Genomic DNA, 17,239 nt, shown 5'->3' on the forward strand with positions numbered 1-17,239 from the left:
AAAAGCTCGACAAAAAAACGCAACAGAAAGGGTTAAACCATTAAATTCTGCATTCGAAACCATAACTTTCTCAGTCATCTCCGTGCAGTGACCTGCACCGACAGCATTTAGTGCGGCACTCAGAGCGTCATAAAGTGATGCTGTAAGCACAGGTATTTCTGTTGGAGACTCTGAACAACACTTTCCATCAGGAACAACCCAACTGCAATTTGTGAGAGCACTGGGGTGGAGCAGTTCGATGAGCACGGCCGTCAGACCTCGCTGGCTGCTCCCAGCCTCTGCAATAGGATTTGTTTCACACAGATTTTGACTAAGAATGATCTTCAGTACCAAGCAACCCCATTTAAAAAGCTGTCAAGCTCTTACTTAGCCCCTGTGCTGGATAACCCTGTTATCCCTGCAGGAAACAGGCAATACACAGTAAAAATCAGGCTACAAGAAGGCCCTGTTCATACACCAAAATACTGTGTTTGTCAGGCAGCAGACAGTGAAATCTCCACCAACAAGAGCCAATGGTTCCATCCAAAACTCCCTGCTTATAGTGCTGGCTCAGAGGACTCTGCACATCCTCCTGCCACAGCACTGTCCCTTTCCATCACCCTCAGAGGGTTTATTGCTGAAAAGAAGGTGCAGGTCAGCTCGAATCAAGATTATAGAGCCAGCCTCTCTCTCCCCAGCGTGCTTTTAAGCAGATTGGTTTAATTCAATCACGCCACTGCAGCGTAGCTCCTGCTATGCCATGCGGAAGCTGATCAGAGGAGCTTTGCCCGTAGGTACCTTTCATGGCCCCAGCACTGGGATACCCCAGGAGCTCTGCAATCCTGTTACAGCTAATGATGGATGCAACAAAACTATAACCCAGCAGAGATTTTGCTCTGGTTTCCTCAGGTTAGGAAGGGGGCAGCGGTGTTCTGTGTATTGGTTTCAGCACAGGGAGACATATCTTAATCCTCTTGGTTTGGGGTCTGTTGGCACCCACGTGGCACAGCCCAGCTCGCTGCTGATCCCTGTGCCCTGCCTGTTCCCTGACACTGCCTCTACTCAGCCTTGCCAATAGTTAAATAAAGGCCCAAGCAGAAGTAGTCATCATTGCAGGCATTTACTGCACTACATCAAGACATTTTGTACACAGTGTATTTTACTGAAAACCCATGCTTGGTGTCCCAAGTGCCTGGGAGTAACTCGGTCCCAAATCCTTGCAGATAAACAGGGTGCACAGGGGATGTTTTGCTCTCATGTTCATCCTCATCCAAAGCTCAGACATGAAGCTGGGGCTGACAGCTTTGTCGTGTTGATGTTCGGTTAGGCTCCTGCCCCAACGTGTTGTACCTCAGGCTTGTGGCACCAGCTCATACAGGCAGGTTTCATTTACAGGCACTTATTTTCACAGCACACATGGATCCAGACATCAGGAAAGCTCCATGAACCAATGCTGGTTGATCCAGAAACCAAGTTGTATTTAGCCAAATACACATGCTCAGCCCTGGCAATTCCACCCATAACCAGACTCTTGCAGCATACCACGAGTTCTTCCATGTTGGCACCAGCAGGTCACGCAGTGAAGAGGATGTGCTCAGTTCTGGCTTGGAAGTTCAAAACTGTGCCTACCACCTATACCAATGGCAGATCTGGCTCCTGCACCTTGGCACAGCTCTGCAGCCTTCTTCTGGAAGATTTCATAGAAACCCAGACTGGTTTGGGTTGGAAAGGACCATAAAGCTCATCCAGCTCCACCCTCTGCCATGGGCAGGGACCTCTTCCATTGGAGCAGCTTGCTCCAAGCCCCTGTGTCCAACCTGGCCTTGAACACTGCCAGGGATGGGGCAGCCACAGCTTTGCGGGTGCTTTGAACTCAGACTCCTGTATCATCCCACCTCTAACACCAGTGATCTGCTTTGGCACCATTAAGACCACAGCCTGTCCAGGATCCTGAACCAGCTGCAAACAGGACACAGAGGAAGGACTTGCGATGCTCGCACTGCTCCAGGCGTGCCATGGTGCTCTGAGCAGAGGTACTGAATCTGCATCAAAGACAGAGGTGTTCCAGAACAAACCATGCTCCCATGGGAGCTGCAGCTCTTTGGGAAGGGGGATTGCTGCAAATTCCAACCTTCTTTAGTAGTTGTAACGAACAAAATGGATCCCTCTTGCTACGAGCCCCTTCCCAGAACTACCACTGCAGGATTAAAAGGTTGGCAGTGACACTGCTTTTCCTTTAAAACAAATCAATGCCAAACCTGTAATGCTGCTCTCAAGCTTGAATTCCCTCATCCAGACACTCCTTGTGAGTGTCCCGTTACAGAACAGGGCCAGGTAGTAGCCCGGGTATGGCAATTTCTCTTTGTCCTGGTGCCAGGCTGGTTTGGCAGCTCTCATAAGCAAGAGAAGGACCTTTTCCATGTTGCTAAATGGGTCTTCCGAGCAGCAGCTCCGGCACTGACTCAGTGGTGTGATCCATCAGCATTTTGGGATGCAAGCGCTGCTCTCCGCCGGCAGTCAGGGATGTGCACTGACAGGCTGTGAGGAAACACTGGGAAGCAATTTTTATCCACTGGGTTTGAGGTGGATCCTTGAGGAAATGACAGCTTGCTTCTCTGATGGTTTGGGGGCATCACTGTGCCTCTGGCCCACTTCCGAGTGCTGACGATTCCTGGGTACCACAATGAAAGCTGCTCGTGACATCTTGTCATCTGAGCTCAGCAGTGTCAGCCTCTCCCAGGGCAGGCATTTGGGCATCTGATCCTATCAAAGAAAAGCAGACATTAAAATCGACTTCTGGGGGTTGTTATAAACAGCTGGAGTTGTTTCCCATTCTACGATTTCCAGGTTACAAACTCTCCAGCTGAGGTTTGTTTCACACCATACAAAAGGATTTAGAGCCCTTGAGAACTGAAAAAGCCCTTGAGAACATATCCATTGGAAGAAAAGCCTAAATCTGGTCATTAAAAATAGCCTGGGATGGGCTATATAAAAAGCCAAGCCTTTTAGATCAAAACACAACATGGAAAACAGATCAGAGCGCTGATACAACCCCTGGAAAAGGTGTGAAGTGATGTGCAAAGTCCTCCAGCAGCAGAGGCTGGGCTGGTGGCTCACAAAGCATTGCTCTGTGAGTGTTTTGTTAGGAAATGATGTGCAGGATAAGGAATCTCAGATTTGGATGGGAGAAAGCAAAATGCTCCCTGGTTGTCCCGTTTCTGTAACTTCAGGCATGTTCCTACGAAAAGCACAAAGTCGGGAGCCAGCCCAGGATATTGCGTTTGTGAACAAAACAAATCAAACCCCTTCTCTGGTCAGAATGTCTTACTTAGAACTAAAAATATTGACAAAAACGTGACCTGAAAAGAAATCACTGCTCTGCCCTTTAAAACCCACACAAACACATGGTGCCCACTGTGTCTGCAGGCACAGCTCCTCTGGATTCCTGCCATTCCAGGTTGTGCCCTGCCACTTTGCACTGGCAGAGCCGGTGCTCCCAGCACACAGGCTGTGATGTCCATATCCTGCACTGGGATCAATCTTTTCCTTTTAGGGATTCCCAGTGCTAAGACAGAGCAGAGTTCAGGCTCCTTTCACACCGAGCACTGCCCTGGGGTACCCTGAAGCGCCCGGACCTCAAAACTAAGAGCAAAGGTAAAATCCCTAAAGCCTTTTAACACATTTTGAGTTTGTATTTGGAGTTGTTAAAGCAGTTGCCTACCTGACCTGCAGTACAGGTCTTCTCCAGGAGATGGAAGATGAAGATGTCCCCTCTTGTCCAGCCTCATCTTCAGCCTTTGCTCTCTGCAGGCTGAGCAGCACAAGCAGCTCCCCTTTCTGGAGGGCAGCTTGGTGTCAAGCAACATCTTCTGCTTGCCTTGATCAGTGGAGGCCAAATCAAGGATGCTCTGGGCTAGGACCAAGCGTTAGGCAACATCAAGAGCAAAGGTGAACCTGGAAGAGCTGGGTCTCTTTCTGCGGGTAAGTTCTCAAGAGCAGGAAATTCCTGCAAACTGTATGAAAATCAGGGTCTGGAGAGAGGGGAAAGCTGTGTCTGCTAAGAACAGGCAGGGAAATGATGCTGCTCCTCACTGAGAACAAGGGGCCAGTGGCTCATGAGTACCAGCGGTACCCCATGGCCAACACACAAGCAAGCTGGGGCTGGGGACACTGGTGTGCTTAGGATACAGAGGATGAAACATGTCACAGATTTCCAGACAACTGGAAAATGGTTCTACCAAAGTGTACATCATGGAATGCAAGTGAAAAATAAATATACCAGTACTTGTAATTTGCAGCCTACAGACATGTATATACACACATACCCTTAAACATTAAAAATGCATGGAAATATCCTTGCTATATCAGTATAACATCAAGTTGGCACCTATTAAGGTGGTATTAATAATTCATTTCATAATCTAGTCTAAGATTTTGAGATTAAAATGTCTCTTTTTTTTACCTGTGGTGCCACTAGTAAAACAGACAATTGAGAGGTCTTCTGGTCGAGGAGGCTGGAAATGCACAAGGAGAATAAGGAAATCACATCAGTCAAAAGCACACAGGTCAATGGCAGACTGCTGTCATTGTATAAACTTTAAGATCAAACCAATTCTGTTTCAGCACTGCCATAAAAAGCTCTCCTTCCCCTTGGCATATATAAAAGACCATCATAATAGTCTTTATCAGGATTCTTCAGCTGATGCTGACTCTATTCCTCCCTTATGTTTTGTTCCAGGTGCACAAAGGGCATACTTTAATGTAAGAGGACTTTGATGGAGTCTTTGTCTTGCTAGTGTTTTCAAAGACAGCATCTGTACCTGTAGGTGTGTGGGAAAACCTGAGATAATTTACTCACTTCCTCATAAATGCTGAGACATGGGAATACTCAGCAGGAGACAACTTCCCAAAGCTGTTTCCAGGAGTATCTCTGAGTTTGGCTCAACAATGGCATTCAATTACTGTCTCATTGAGATGCTCAGCAAGGATGAACTATCTCCATTAACTGAGGAGGGCAGGAAGCAAGTACTGCACATCCCAAAGAGGTGGTGGATGCCCCATCCCTGGAGACACTCAAGGCCAGGCTGGATGTGGTTATGAGCAAGCTGATCTAGCTGAAGGTGTCCCTGCTCATTGCAGGGGGTTGGAACTGAATGAGCTTTGCAGGTCCCTTCCAACCCAAACCATTCTGTGCTTCTGTGATCCCAGTGGATGGTACTGACAGTTCTGAGCAAACCTTTCCCTCTTGGGCACTGAAGTAAATGTAGGAGTCAGCTGCAGCTGTGAGTGGGAGAAGCAGCACATCAACACTCACCACAGGCACATGGCGACTCTCGCGGCCACAGTCCTGAAAGAGATTAAAGCAGCAAAGATGATTTCCACTTCGATTCCCATGGTGTAACCCACTTGCTAATAACCCACAAACCACTGAGGGACAGTGGGAGCTCCAGCAGAAACATCTGTGGCTAATAACTTAAGTCATCTTCTCTATCCAAAGCTGCTTGCATTAAGTGCAATCCATCCTTGGTTTTCAAGTAGAGCTTGGATTGCATGAGCTGGATCCAGACTGTTTCATCAGTGTAAGGCTGTAACTACATGTAGGAGGACAGTGTCTCAAACAGCAACCTCCCTTCCCAGGGTTAAATAGCATGTATGTGATATCTTCTGTGAGCAGAAAGGCTTGAAATGTTGGCTCCGCTATCAACAAGGAATAACACCAAGGGGCAGCCACACTGAGCATCAGTATCATCAGCAACAGGCTGCTCCTTTGTGCTCTCCAGACGCTGAACCTGCCACACAGCTCACAAGTCCCTGTTTGCTTTATTGGCTCTTTACAGAAGCTACAGAACAGAGTAAAAGGAAAGGAGCGCACACTTACCTCCACCTCCTGCATGGTCTGGATGCGAACTCCACAACGCCTCCCTCTCTCCATCAGCTCCTTTTCAAAGGGGTCCATCAGGATGATGGAGCTCAGACCCGGCGTTTCCCTCCTCTCCACGTGGTCCAGGAGCGTTCTGGCCTTTTCGGGTTTGTCACAAATGACCGTGGAGATGTCAGCTGGAAGAGAAGCACCCAAACAAGCTCTTTACATCTGTTTCCGAACGCCAGACTGCCTGCTGGCTCGTAGCATTGCATCAGTGCTGAAATTCACTTCAGAAATCCCAGAACATGACCAACATTTCTCTTAGGAAACCACTGCCATTTTGCCCAATCTAAATCAGTGCCAGAGCTGCGGCTGACATCTACGCTTGTCCTGGGACTCAGTTCAAACTGCTAAAACCGCTCACCATGTGGGCTAACAAATCTATGAGGCACAATAGGAAGCAGCACAGGAGTGGGTGGCCATGGAGTAATTCCCACAGCCAGAGCAGTCCCATCCACCACGGGGCATGAAAGGGCACGTGGGAAGTGCAGCCCCATCATGGGGACACAGAGCTCCTGAGGAACCTCTCTAAGTGACTCCAAGACAATGAGTAAACTCGCCCGGCTTGTGGAAAGCAAAGGAAAAGGAACCATTCTGAGCCACAAAGTGGTTCCTGGGAGGACATCAGTTCTGTCTTTACCTGTGTTGACGATGTAACGAATGGCTCCGGGACCCAAGGTGTCGTAGAGGGGAACCACCACCATGGAGTAGGTGTAGCAAGCCAGCTCGGAAATGATCCACTGCAGGAGGACATCAGAGCATGAGGGTGAGAAAGGGGCTATGGGAACAGTTTTAACCCACTTGAGAACAATGCTCAAGTTTAAAGCAAGCTCACAAGCCAGGAACATTATTAATACAGCACCAGTTGAGTTTATAACCTCACCTCTGGGCGGTTCTGAGCGAAGACCCCTATGAACTGCTTCGTGGATGGCTTGCAGCCCTGCTGAATTAGGCCTGAACCCAGAGCTTCTGCTCTTTCAGCCACCTGGAATGTGAAGAGAACACATAAAAAGATGAATATCAGCAATATCAGACTAAGTGGAGTCTGAGCTTGTACAGGGAGGCTCTCCAATGCTCATGTTTGCTACTTTCTACATTGTCATGAGCCATCGGTAGCTGACTAGCACCTGACCTCTGGCTGGCAATACCCCATGGGTTTGGAGTGTGTCAGTGCACTGTCAAGTGCAGGCTAATGGCATTGAGCAGGTCCCTGAGAGCCAGCACACCTATATAGCACCTGGGATGTGCCTGGCTGGGGAAACAGCCCTCACACAGCACATCAGCAACCTCGCGGTCAGTGCATGCAAATAAAACCTGGAGAGAGGCTTTGGACAAGGGATGTAGGGACAGGAGACAGGACCAGGGGAATGGCTTGAACCTGCCAGAGGGGAGACTGAGCTGAGCTCTTAGGCAGAAGCTCTTCCCTGTGAGGGTGCTGAGGCGCTGGCACAGGGTGCCCAGAGAAGCTGTGGCTGCCCCATCCCTGGCAGTGCTCAAGGCCAGGTTGGACACAGGGGCTTGGAGCAAGCTGCTCCAGTGGAAGGGGTCCCTGCCTGTGGCAGGGGTTGGAGCTGGATGAGTTTTAAAGTCCCTTCCATCCAAGCCATTCCTTGATTCCCAGCTCACCTCCTTGTAGGACAGCCACTGGTAGGGCTGATTCGGCTTCCTGAAGCCCAGGCAAGGGCCGTTTTCTGGAAGACACAAGCAGAGATGATGCAGTGAAGGTGCTGCCCAGCACCAACCTGCAGGGATGCAGCAGAGCCCCCAAAGAGTGAATCTGTTGCTATCAGGGTTGACTCTCACTCCTGGGACAGAGCTCACAGGAGTGCAACTAATGGAGACCAGCTGCTGGGATCCCCCAGCCCCTTCAGTCCTCCTCCCTGGGCTGCAGCGGGGACAGCAGCAGTTTGCCCCCATCAGCCTCATTAAAAGACCCTTCTCTGATGGCAGTGGGAGCATTCGCGTCTGCCGAGGGCTTCCATCCCAAACAGCAGCTCCCACTGCTTTCGCTGCCTTTTGATTTAAACACTTCAAAGTGAAAACTGCTATTTTTAGCCCAGCCTGCTCTGGAGGAGGGGAAAATGATGCACGGCACTATGTGACAGGAGCGGTATTGGAAATGCTTAATTCATTTGCTAACAGTGCTTACCTGCATGAGATCCATCCCTCCAAACTCCTCCTGAGTTATTTATCTACCCCTGTGCTGCAGGGTGGACTATTTGTAATTCCACTGAGGCTTTTGATGGTACCAAAAGTAATGTGACAGTGCAACTGTTGTGTTCAACAAGGCAGGACATCATAAGCAGCAGACACAGAAATAGTCATGGCAGAGGAGGGAAGAGTCATCGTGGCTTTTCAGAGTGGGAAATGAGGTCTCACAAGTGTGTAAGAGCTCTTTGATGATAACATCGATCGTGGGGTAAGGATGATGGAGTGATACCATGCTCAGCTTCCCTAAGGGCTTCTGGCAGAGCCCTTGCCCTGCCCTGTTGTGGGATATAGGGCTATAAGCTGTATGAGTAACTGATGAAAAGGCAGCAACAAGGAGAAATAGCTATCAGTGTCTGCAGCGGAGGAAGAGCTCTGCTGCGTTCCACAGTTGTACACCCGCATCAGCCCCGTGTAATGAATTCAGAAACACTCCAGAACTGAATAATGTATGATGAGCTTTGCTGACACTGCAGAATTCAGGATATTGAGGTACCTGCCAGTGGCAGCAAAGGGATCTTGTGGTACCAAGAGGCTGCACAGTAAAATTCAATGGCATTAAGGGCAAAATAATGCATGTTGCAAATAAGAACCCTAATCCCACATGTAATGGTCCTTTATAGTTTTGGGGCTTCCCAAACTCTTAGACTCTATACTGTCCAGGTTTCTGCACTTTATTGTCCTCCTGTACTCTTTTAGTCTCCCTTTCTCCTTAGCAATCATATCTCCTTCAGTTTCCCACTCTTGTTTCTATATTCTTCATGCCCCCCCCATACCCCTGGGGACTCCAGCAGTTTTTCAGCCTCTCCACACTATTTGTGCCTCCCCCATTCTTTCAGCCTCTACAACTGACTTCTACAGTTTTGTGGCTTCCCACATTCTGGTGGCCTCCTGCTCCTTTTTGGGTCTCCCATGCTCCGTTAGCCTTTGAAGGCCAAATGGGCATCTACACCACTGGTGTCTGCCACACTTTTATGGGCTCCCGCACTCTCAGCCTCTACACTCTCTAAGCTTCCCTAAGCCTTTGAGCCTCCCTCACCAGTTGGGACTCTGTGTTATCCTCCACCTCTCCCCTCCTCGGCTCCCACTGCTCCTCATCACTGTGCTCTCACCAGAGATGCTGAAGCCCCTCCTGAAGACCTCGTACATGGTCCTGGCATCATCGTAGTAGTGCGTCAGGAGCTGCGGGCTGTCCCCGATCACCGACCGCCGTGCTCCATCCAGGCCCTGTGTGACATGATGGGACAGGATGTGAGGCAGCACTACCCGATGGGCAGGAGGTGGGGAAACCCTGAACCAGAAAGCAGGATGCTCCACAGATGCCATATTCCATCCCCAGCACCCAAAGGGGTGGGAGAGTTAGGGTTAGGGTTGGCACCCCAGTAACATGGAGAACAGTGGAGATCTCGACCCGAACAGGAGATGGTAGATATTTCCCAAGGAGATCTGAGGAGGAATTATGAATCCATAGGTAACAAAGTGCTGGGGAGCAACTGCACTGGGATCCACAGATCCCCAGCGCTGGTACCACAGCCACCTTCACAAGGACATCTGGTCCAACAGGAAGGACAGACTAAAGCAGAGGCCAGGCTGCAGATCCAAGTGCATGAGGTTCAATAGAGATGGTTTAGAGTGCACAGGGTGAGAGTGACCAAACCAGGACTGTGATGTGAGCCAGAAAAAGCCCCACTAAAGCCCTAAACACAGGGGAAAGCTCTCTTGGGAAGTGTGAATGCTTCCAATCATTTTAAGATGTTGGAATTACACTGACATTTTAGAGGGGACAGCACAAAAAGCTTTAAAAATTCCCATCGCACTTTCAGATATTCATTTAAATGGAGCCAATTTTCAGATCTATTTCTGCTCTTTAAACCAGAGCAGCTCCATTAAACTTTAGAATCCTTTGCAGGCAAGAAAATTAACAACTCCTCAGGCTCTGAGCATGGGATCGGGTCTCCTGTTTGTTGTAACTACAGAGTTTGCATCAGCAGAGTCGGCAAACAAGCACCAGCCAATTTGATCCCATCAGTGGCTGCTTTTCAATGGTTTCTCCCATGCAGTGGCAGCTCCTGTAACTTTGGGTCATGGCAAAGCTAAGACCAAACTGTTGCTGAGAATCCAAGAGAATAAATCAATGGGCTGTGTTCTAGTTTTCCAGTTTACAGGTAAAGGTGAATTAAGGACAGGAGAGATCCCTGGCCTAGCGCACTGCATGTCTGATGTCAGGGAGTATTGTCTGGGTTCAGACTTAAACAGTGGAGATTTAGGTTGGATGTGAGGCAGAAGTTCTCTGTGAGGGTGGTGAGGCCCTGGCATGCATTGAACGGAGAAGCTGTGGCTGCCCCATCCCTGGCAGTGCTTAAGGCCAGGTTGGACACAGGGGCTTGGAGCAAGCTGCTCCAGTGGAAGGGGTCCCTGCCCGTGGCAGGGGTTGGAGCTGGAGGAGCCTTAAGATCCCTTCAACCCAAACCAGGCTGGGGTTCAGTGATGTCGGGGTGCCCCTGGCCTCACCTCGACCTCCTCCGACTGCATCCGCAGGTCGCAGGGCGGCTTCACGGCGCGGGGCCGGCTGGCGAACCAGTAGGCGATGACGGCGGCGAAGGCGCCGATGCCCACGAGCGCCGAGGCGGGCAGGCTGCGGAAGAGCTGGCTCAGGTCATCGAACTCGGGCAGGCGCAGGCTCCGCAGCAGCTCCTGAGCCTGCATCTTCTCCGCCAGCGACACGGCGAACTCTGCAAGAGCCATAGGGATGCGTCAGGGCAGCGCCCAGTGCTGGCCCTCGGCGGGCAATGCAAACGCTGCTCTGCAGCAGTCTTAACATTGAGAGAACAGCACAGAATCATAGAACAGTTCAGGTTGGAAAGGACCTTAAGATCATCCAGTTCCAACCCCCTGCCATGGGCAGGGACACCTCACACTAAACCATCTCACCCAAGGCCTCGTCCGACCTGGCCTTGAACACTGCCAGGGATGGAGCATTCACAACCTCCCTGGGCAACCCATTCCAGTGCCTCACCACCCTCACAGGAAAGATTTTGCTCCTTATATCCAACCTAAACTTCTCCTGTTTAAGTTTTAACCCATCTATGGAAGAGATAGGAGAATGGAAGAAACATCCCTACAAGGGTGAGCAGGAGCAGACGGCTCGCTCCTAAAGGGCAACTGAGTACACATGTGCATTGGGTGATGCAGCTGCAGTTACCTGCAGCAGGAAGATGCTGTGACAAGCTCTGGGATCCAGTTATGACTGAGCCCTCAGGGCTTCCCTGAGCAATACAGGAGCTGCTGGTGGCCACAGGGTCAGGCAGCACAGCACCATCCAGCTGCAAGCCCTCGGCTCATGGGGAGCAGAGCGAAGCCATTGTGCCTCTGTGTGCAGAACACAGGGCAGACAGCTCCGAAACACCGCCTTCACGCTCCCAACCTTGTGTTCCTGACGGTGTACATCAGGGTAAACGATAGGTGATTTACCAAGGAAGTTTCATTTCATCACTGAAGTGTTTCCTGGAAGGAACTGCAAGGACTGCAGAGCGGGGATAAGGCAGTGCTGGTATCAGGCTGGGAACACGCCACCGCAGGGCCCCCACCCTGCAGCCACACCAGACACGGTGCCTCCGGATGCTCTGTGGTGCCAGGGCATTCCCCAATGGGCAGCACCACGGTGCTGCTGTGGGAAGGGCTGGAGCCCCAGCCCCTTGGACACAGTGAGGCTGATGGGGACCCCTGGCACTGAGCCTGAAAGCAAAGAGAAAACCTTTTCTCCTTTGCTGTAACAAGGGCTGTGCACGGAGGAGATGGCGATGGGATAAGTTATGGGACAGGATGGCAACACTCTGCCCTCATTCCCTCTGTACCTGCCAGGATCGCTGTGCTGTGAGCAAGGGACTGGACCCATGAAGTGAGAGCTGATGGGGCATCCTTCCAAGCACCTTGCTTTACTCTTCGCACCCCTGGAGAGAGGAGCAGGGCAGCAATCCCTCTGCCCCTGGGGTACAAAGGTACACTGTCCTCAGGGGACTCCTGTTTGGGTGCTGAGCACACAAGCAGCACTGTAAATACCAGTAAGGGCCCAGTATCAACTCCTTGCCAGGGAGTCTCCAGTAACGGCCAGCCCTGCAAGGGACAAGCCAAACAGATGCTGCAGAGGAGGGGATCCAAACAGTTAAGGTTTCCTGTTAAGCCCCACAGCTCTATTTATGACTTTAACAGCAGTCAAGACCTTAAAGAAGAAGCTTTTCTGGTGTAGGAGCCCCTTTCCTCTCACCCTCTGGCCTCGCTCCAGCCTACGGAGCCACGGAGTCATTAACAGGGAGGCTTCACTCCCATGAGGGGCCAGGGCTTCCCGCACAATGGCACCAGTGATGTTAACACAAACCAGCTTTTTTCCTCCCGGGAACAGTGTCTGGGTTATGTTGAAGGTCAGGAGCACCCCCCCGCAGCCTTTCCCCATGCTTGTGCCAAGGCAGCTCTGGAGGCCAGCACAGGCCAGCCCCAGACAGGGGTACCCCTTGCACAGGGCTATGGAGGAGGTGTCTAAGTTTGCCCAAACAAAAGCCCACAGCAGACAATTGACCTCAACCACTACAGCATGGGGGGGGGCAGGAGGGAGGGTAGGGACAGGCCAAGGGGAATGGCTTGAACCTGCCCGAGGGGAGACTGAGCTGAGCTCTTAGGCAGAAGCTCTTCCCTGTGAGGGTGCTGAGGCGCTGGCACAGGGTGCCCAGAGAAGCTGTGGCTGCCCCATCCCTGGCAGTGCTCAAGGCCAGGTTGGACACAGGGGCTTGGAGCAAGCTGCTCCAGTGGAAGGGGTCCCTGCCCGTGGCAGGGGTTGGAGCTGGAGGAGCTCTGAGGTCCCTTCAGCTCAAACCAGGCTGGGATCCATTGAGCTTAGATTAGTAAGTGAAAGTGGGGAAGCAGAAGCAGAGTGAACTTACCCCATCAAAGGAAGTTTCCAGCTCCTTTGAGTCCTCTTAATTCAACCGAGACCCGTACTTCAGTCACTGACCCCGTTTCTGCACTACAAAGCTCACCCATCATGCCTTCTGCAACAGTTCATCTTGATTTCTGCGCCTAAAGTGATTCCTGATGAGCCCAGACTTGCTTTGCTCAGGGCAGCCAACCTGCTTGGGAAGGTGGCCAGGAAAGGGGAAAGGTGCGTCTGGGAGGAGCAGCACAGTGGAGATGTGGGAGAAACACCCCAGAACCCTCCTACCCATGGCAGCTGCTTGTCTCCTATGGGATCAGGGCTTGGAGCTGCCCGGATCCCAGCCTGCGCCAATGATGGGGACTGAAGGAGGCGGTTTGGAGAAAGGGAGAAGTGCTGGATCCTTGCTGGGAGGGAATAGCCACGGGTGGGAGCCTGGGGCTGCCCCACTTGGCTGGCAGCTTCCCACAGCAGGGTTGGGGTGAAGAGAGCTTCTGCAGCCAGCCCTTGTGTAGCCAGCAGCGACACCAGGCTCTGAACCATGAACCAGCCTTTGTGAAGAGGCAATCCCACAGGGACAGTGCTGATTTATGTCTTTTCCTCGTCACAAACAGCACTATTGTGCAGTTCCACTTTGATCTTTTCCTGCTGGAAGTGATTCCGTAACTCCAGTGCAGTCAATGGAGGTTCAGTGACATAAAGCAGTGTGGGAACAGCCTCTCGCTGCTGGGACATGCATAAGGCAATTAAAACTTCACCCGTCCTGTGCAGCCATGCGATCACATCCTTCCTACCCGGGAAGGAGAACTCCCTTGGAGCTGCCTTTATCTCCCTGCCCACAGTGTGTGGGACAGGGACCAGGCAGGTCATTCATTTCACTTGGAAACTGGGCAAAAGGTCTAATCCCTACCCCAACATTCAGGCACCAGAAAAAGGCTATTTACATTTGACTTGAGAGCACTAAACCCAAACCAAATAAGCAGCTTTTCAGCGTGTCTGAGAGAATTAACTGTTTGCAGTGAGGAAACGCAGCCAGGGTGCAGCGATGGCTCAGAGCCTGCAGACCCACAGCTCCTCTCCATACCCACATCACCCCATCCGTGTCCTTGGCTACGGCGCTGGCTGCTCACTCATATACCTGAAACATCTCAATCCAGAGAGGCAGATTTAGAGGGGTTTCACTCAAGCGAATCAGCCTGAGCCTTTTGAACTGTTAAAGCTGTTTTCACACATTCAGCTCCATAGACCCCACGCTCTTGAGATTTGTAGTTTCCTTCCAGAAAGGGGGTTGGTGACAAGATTTGCACAAGGAAGCACCCAGCAAAGTTTGGAGCATTGTCCCTAACCTTCCCCTGCAGAGCAAAAAGCAGTGTCTGTGCACAAGGTTCAGGTGGCTTTGAGACAGGGATTCAAATCATCTTGTGACAGTGTCACTACAGGAGAGTGTCCATTTACAGCGGGTAAGGGAGCATCAAACACATACAACTGGTGGGTATTAATTGTGCTGCATCACTGGAAACCATCTGCTAGCTTAAATGAAAGCTATTGCAGTGATGAATGCGTTTCTGATGTGTGCACAAAGGGCATCTGGGGATTTGGTGGATTGCTTGTGGAGCACTATTGTGTTCCTACCCTCTTCCTCTTTCCAAGCTTCCCGCAAGCACAGGATGGGACAGCAAACCCGGGAGGAGCTCCTGTCATTAAATGCAGCTCAGGTACCATTGACTTTTCCCCAACTTGGCCAGGGTGGCAGCTCCTGGGAGACCATGGGCTATGAATTCCTAATCACTGCTGTAATTAAAACCGGAGACGGTGCCAAGCCAGCCTCTGTTAACCTCTGCAAGGCTTGCATGGGCATAGAAGATGAGGAGATGGATGAAAACCTCAGTTCCCCTCCTAAAGCCTGTCTGGGTTGAGGTTGGGCTCAGCCAAGCAGTGGGACATGAGCTGTTCCCAGCAGATTGGGCTCACATTGACAGGGGTGTCCCTGCCCAGGGCAGGGGTTGGAACTGGAACTGGATGAGCTTTAAGGTCCCTTCCAACCCAAACCACTCTGTGATTCTATATGTTTGTGTGCACAGACACCCAAGTATACACTTGGTATATTCTCAGCCCCACTGACCCGCCAGCCTCCTTGTCGGCACCCCAATGCCAAAGGCAGGGCACAGACAAAAGGGAATCTCCAAGCAACCCAGAGGAGCTGCAGTGGCCTCTGCTTGCTCCTGCTCTGCTGCTGAGAAATGCATTTGCAAGGAAATGTGCTTGCAATACACGAGATCTTTGCAAGCATCCACTAAAAAGGGAAAAATTCTCACAAGGAGCTCAATGTCCTGAAAGTCTGATTTTACCGAAAAAGCACTGTAATTGCACATAAATAGAGGCATTTAAAGTATCTGAAATACCTACAGCAAAGCAGCCCCTTGCCAAGAGGAATCATTCAATAAATAATTCAGTGGCTGTGCTAAGAACTTACTTTACATGTTTGTAATGTTCCAAAGAGCAGAACCCACCATCCAGCTGGCTGGAAATGCCCCGTACTCAGAGCTACGCCACCAGCTCATCCTTATCCCCATGCATCGGGTGCACCTATTCAGCTGCTGAGTCCAAACCCCCCAGAAGCTCCATCCTCCAGTCCCACTGCCTCCTCCCTGCACTTGGGCTCATGGATCTGAGCCAACCTATAGATACCTCTCACACCCCTCAGCAGCGGTGCCCTGCAGCCACTCATGTACAAGAAAGCTGAGACCGGGATCCTGGTCCCAATCTGCCACTCGACTGGATACGGAAGCATTAAAAGCCTGTACAAGTATATTGAAGTTTCCTACCAGAATGAAACGCTCGTTGGTATCTCCGAAGTCTCTCCATTCCGTGAGTTACAGCGATGAGAAAGCTCCTCTACCAGCCGAAATGTCCTTAAAACGTTACCCAGCACCAGCATGTGATGAACGAGTCACAAGGTTTCATTCATCGGGATGAAAACACCAGCCAGTTGGCCGCAGTGGTTGCAGAGGATGAAGTTCAGATGGCAAAACCCACTTGGGGTACTTAACCCTGGGTCCCTCATTACACTTGTCTCATCCCTCTCATCCCGTCGTGGCTGCTGTGTGCTCACACTAAGCGGGCTCCCTCAGTTCCTCCAAGCTAAACCCAGCCAGAATGAAAAGCAAAGCCCCAGAACTGTTTGGTTTTCTGCCTATTTGGTCTTTTGCCTGCAGCTCTATCAGGACGGCTCCCACAGCTCTGCCAAACCCAGCTCAGGGCTGCAGTTTCCTCTGGGAAACCACAGCCTGATCCTTCCCTGCCCACTTCCTAGGTCAGGCAGCATAGCCCATGGGAACAACACCTGGAGGTGACTAGAGCAGGAAAGAATTTGCCTTTCAGCCTTATGGCAGAGCTTACAGGTGCCAGCGACTCCTGTGCAGGTCGCTGGGGCTTATATTGGTAGCTCATATGTGCCATCATGAAGTGATGCTGTTTCCTGTCCATGCTGTTGCCAGGGCTGGGGTTCAGCTCTGGAAGCTGCTTGCAGAGCATCTGCAAAGCTCCCTCTGTCCCAGGAGTACCTGGGATCATTCGTAAATCTCAGCTACTGTTAGGATGGGGTTTGTTGGTTTGGGGGTTGTTTCTTCCAATGCTTGTGGTTGGTTTTGGGGAGGGGTGGTTTGAGTGACACCGATGGGTGATGGTTCCATCCTCTGTTCCCTTCCTGAGCACTGTGTGACAGGCAGCGAGCAAGCAGTTTAAATAAGCATGTAAAAATAGTTATCTGGGGCAGAGCGCAAAGGGAAGCGCTGAACGGAGCGGGAAGAGGCAGCTGCACCCCGACAGCCCCATCTGCAGAGCACAAAGATGAAGGTGCCGTGCACAGCCCCTGATGGCTGTTGCCAGGCAAAGTTCTGACGTTTGCCTTGAAATATCAATTGCATTTCACCAGAGCTCAGCACTGTCTGCAGAGGCTGTGCTCCAGTGAGGAACCCAGGACCCTGGAGGTTCTGTGGCAGCGGCACGCACAGGCTGCGATGCTCCATCACATCCCGAGCTATGGGTGGATGGCACAGTGAGTCCTGCCAGTGCAAGGAGCCCTCCTGCCTGCAGCCCCTGGTCCCATTCCCATTCCCACTTGGCCATTCCCAAGCACCAGCACAAACATTTGTGCATTGGCCCATGGAATGGTGCAATCCTGTCTGGGATTGCTTCTTTTGGCA

The 17,239-nt window shown here is 51.2% G+C and overlaps 1 protein-coding gene across 6 annotated transcripts in view; it reads right to left on the reverse strand.

The window, feature by feature from the left end:
* ACSL6 (acyl-CoA synthetase long chain family member 6) overlaps nucleotides 1-17,239 on the reverse strand; it is a 44,318-nt gene that overhangs the window by 16,248 nt on the left and 10,831 nt on the right. For 4 of the 6 annotated variants that reach the window (XM_061347996.1, XM_061347987.1, XM_061348022.1 and 1 more), the window contains exons 2-9: nucleotides 10,622-10,842; nucleotides 9,223-9,337; nucleotides 7,529-7,593; nucleotides 6,786-6,887; nucleotides 6,543-6,642; nucleotides 5,858-6,036; nucleotides 5,294-5,326; nucleotides 4,442-4,493 (exon numbers count right to left, since the gene is read on the reverse strand). In XM_061347996.1, the coding sequence (XP_061203980.1) occupies nucleotides 4,442-4,493; nucleotides 5,294-5,326; nucleotides 5,858-6,036; nucleotides 6,543-6,642; nucleotides 6,786-6,887; nucleotides 7,529-7,593; nucleotides 9,223-9,337; nucleotides 10,622-10,842 (867 nt within the window). Of the gene's footprint in view, nucleotides 1-4,441; nucleotides 4,494-5,293; nucleotides 5,327-5,857; nucleotides 6,037-6,542; nucleotides 6,643-6,785; nucleotides 6,888-7,528; nucleotides 7,594-9,222; nucleotides 9,338-10,621; nucleotides 10,843-11,312; nucleotides 11,512-15,859; nucleotides 16,637-17,239 lie in introns of those variants that run through there. The other 2 variants (XM_061348003.1, XM_061348029.1) reach the window with 2 other exon arrangements.

The sequence above is a fragment of the Neopsephotus bourkii genome, unplaced genomic scaffold (genome assembly GCF_033783945.1).
Source record: "Neopsephotus bourkii isolate Nb327-2 ecotype Australia unplaced genomic scaffold, CSIRO-AGI_Nbou_v1 NB_52, whole genome shotgun sequence".
NCBI lineage: Eukaryota > Metazoa > Chordata > Aves > Psittaciformes > Psittacidae > Neopsephotus > Neopsephotus bourkii.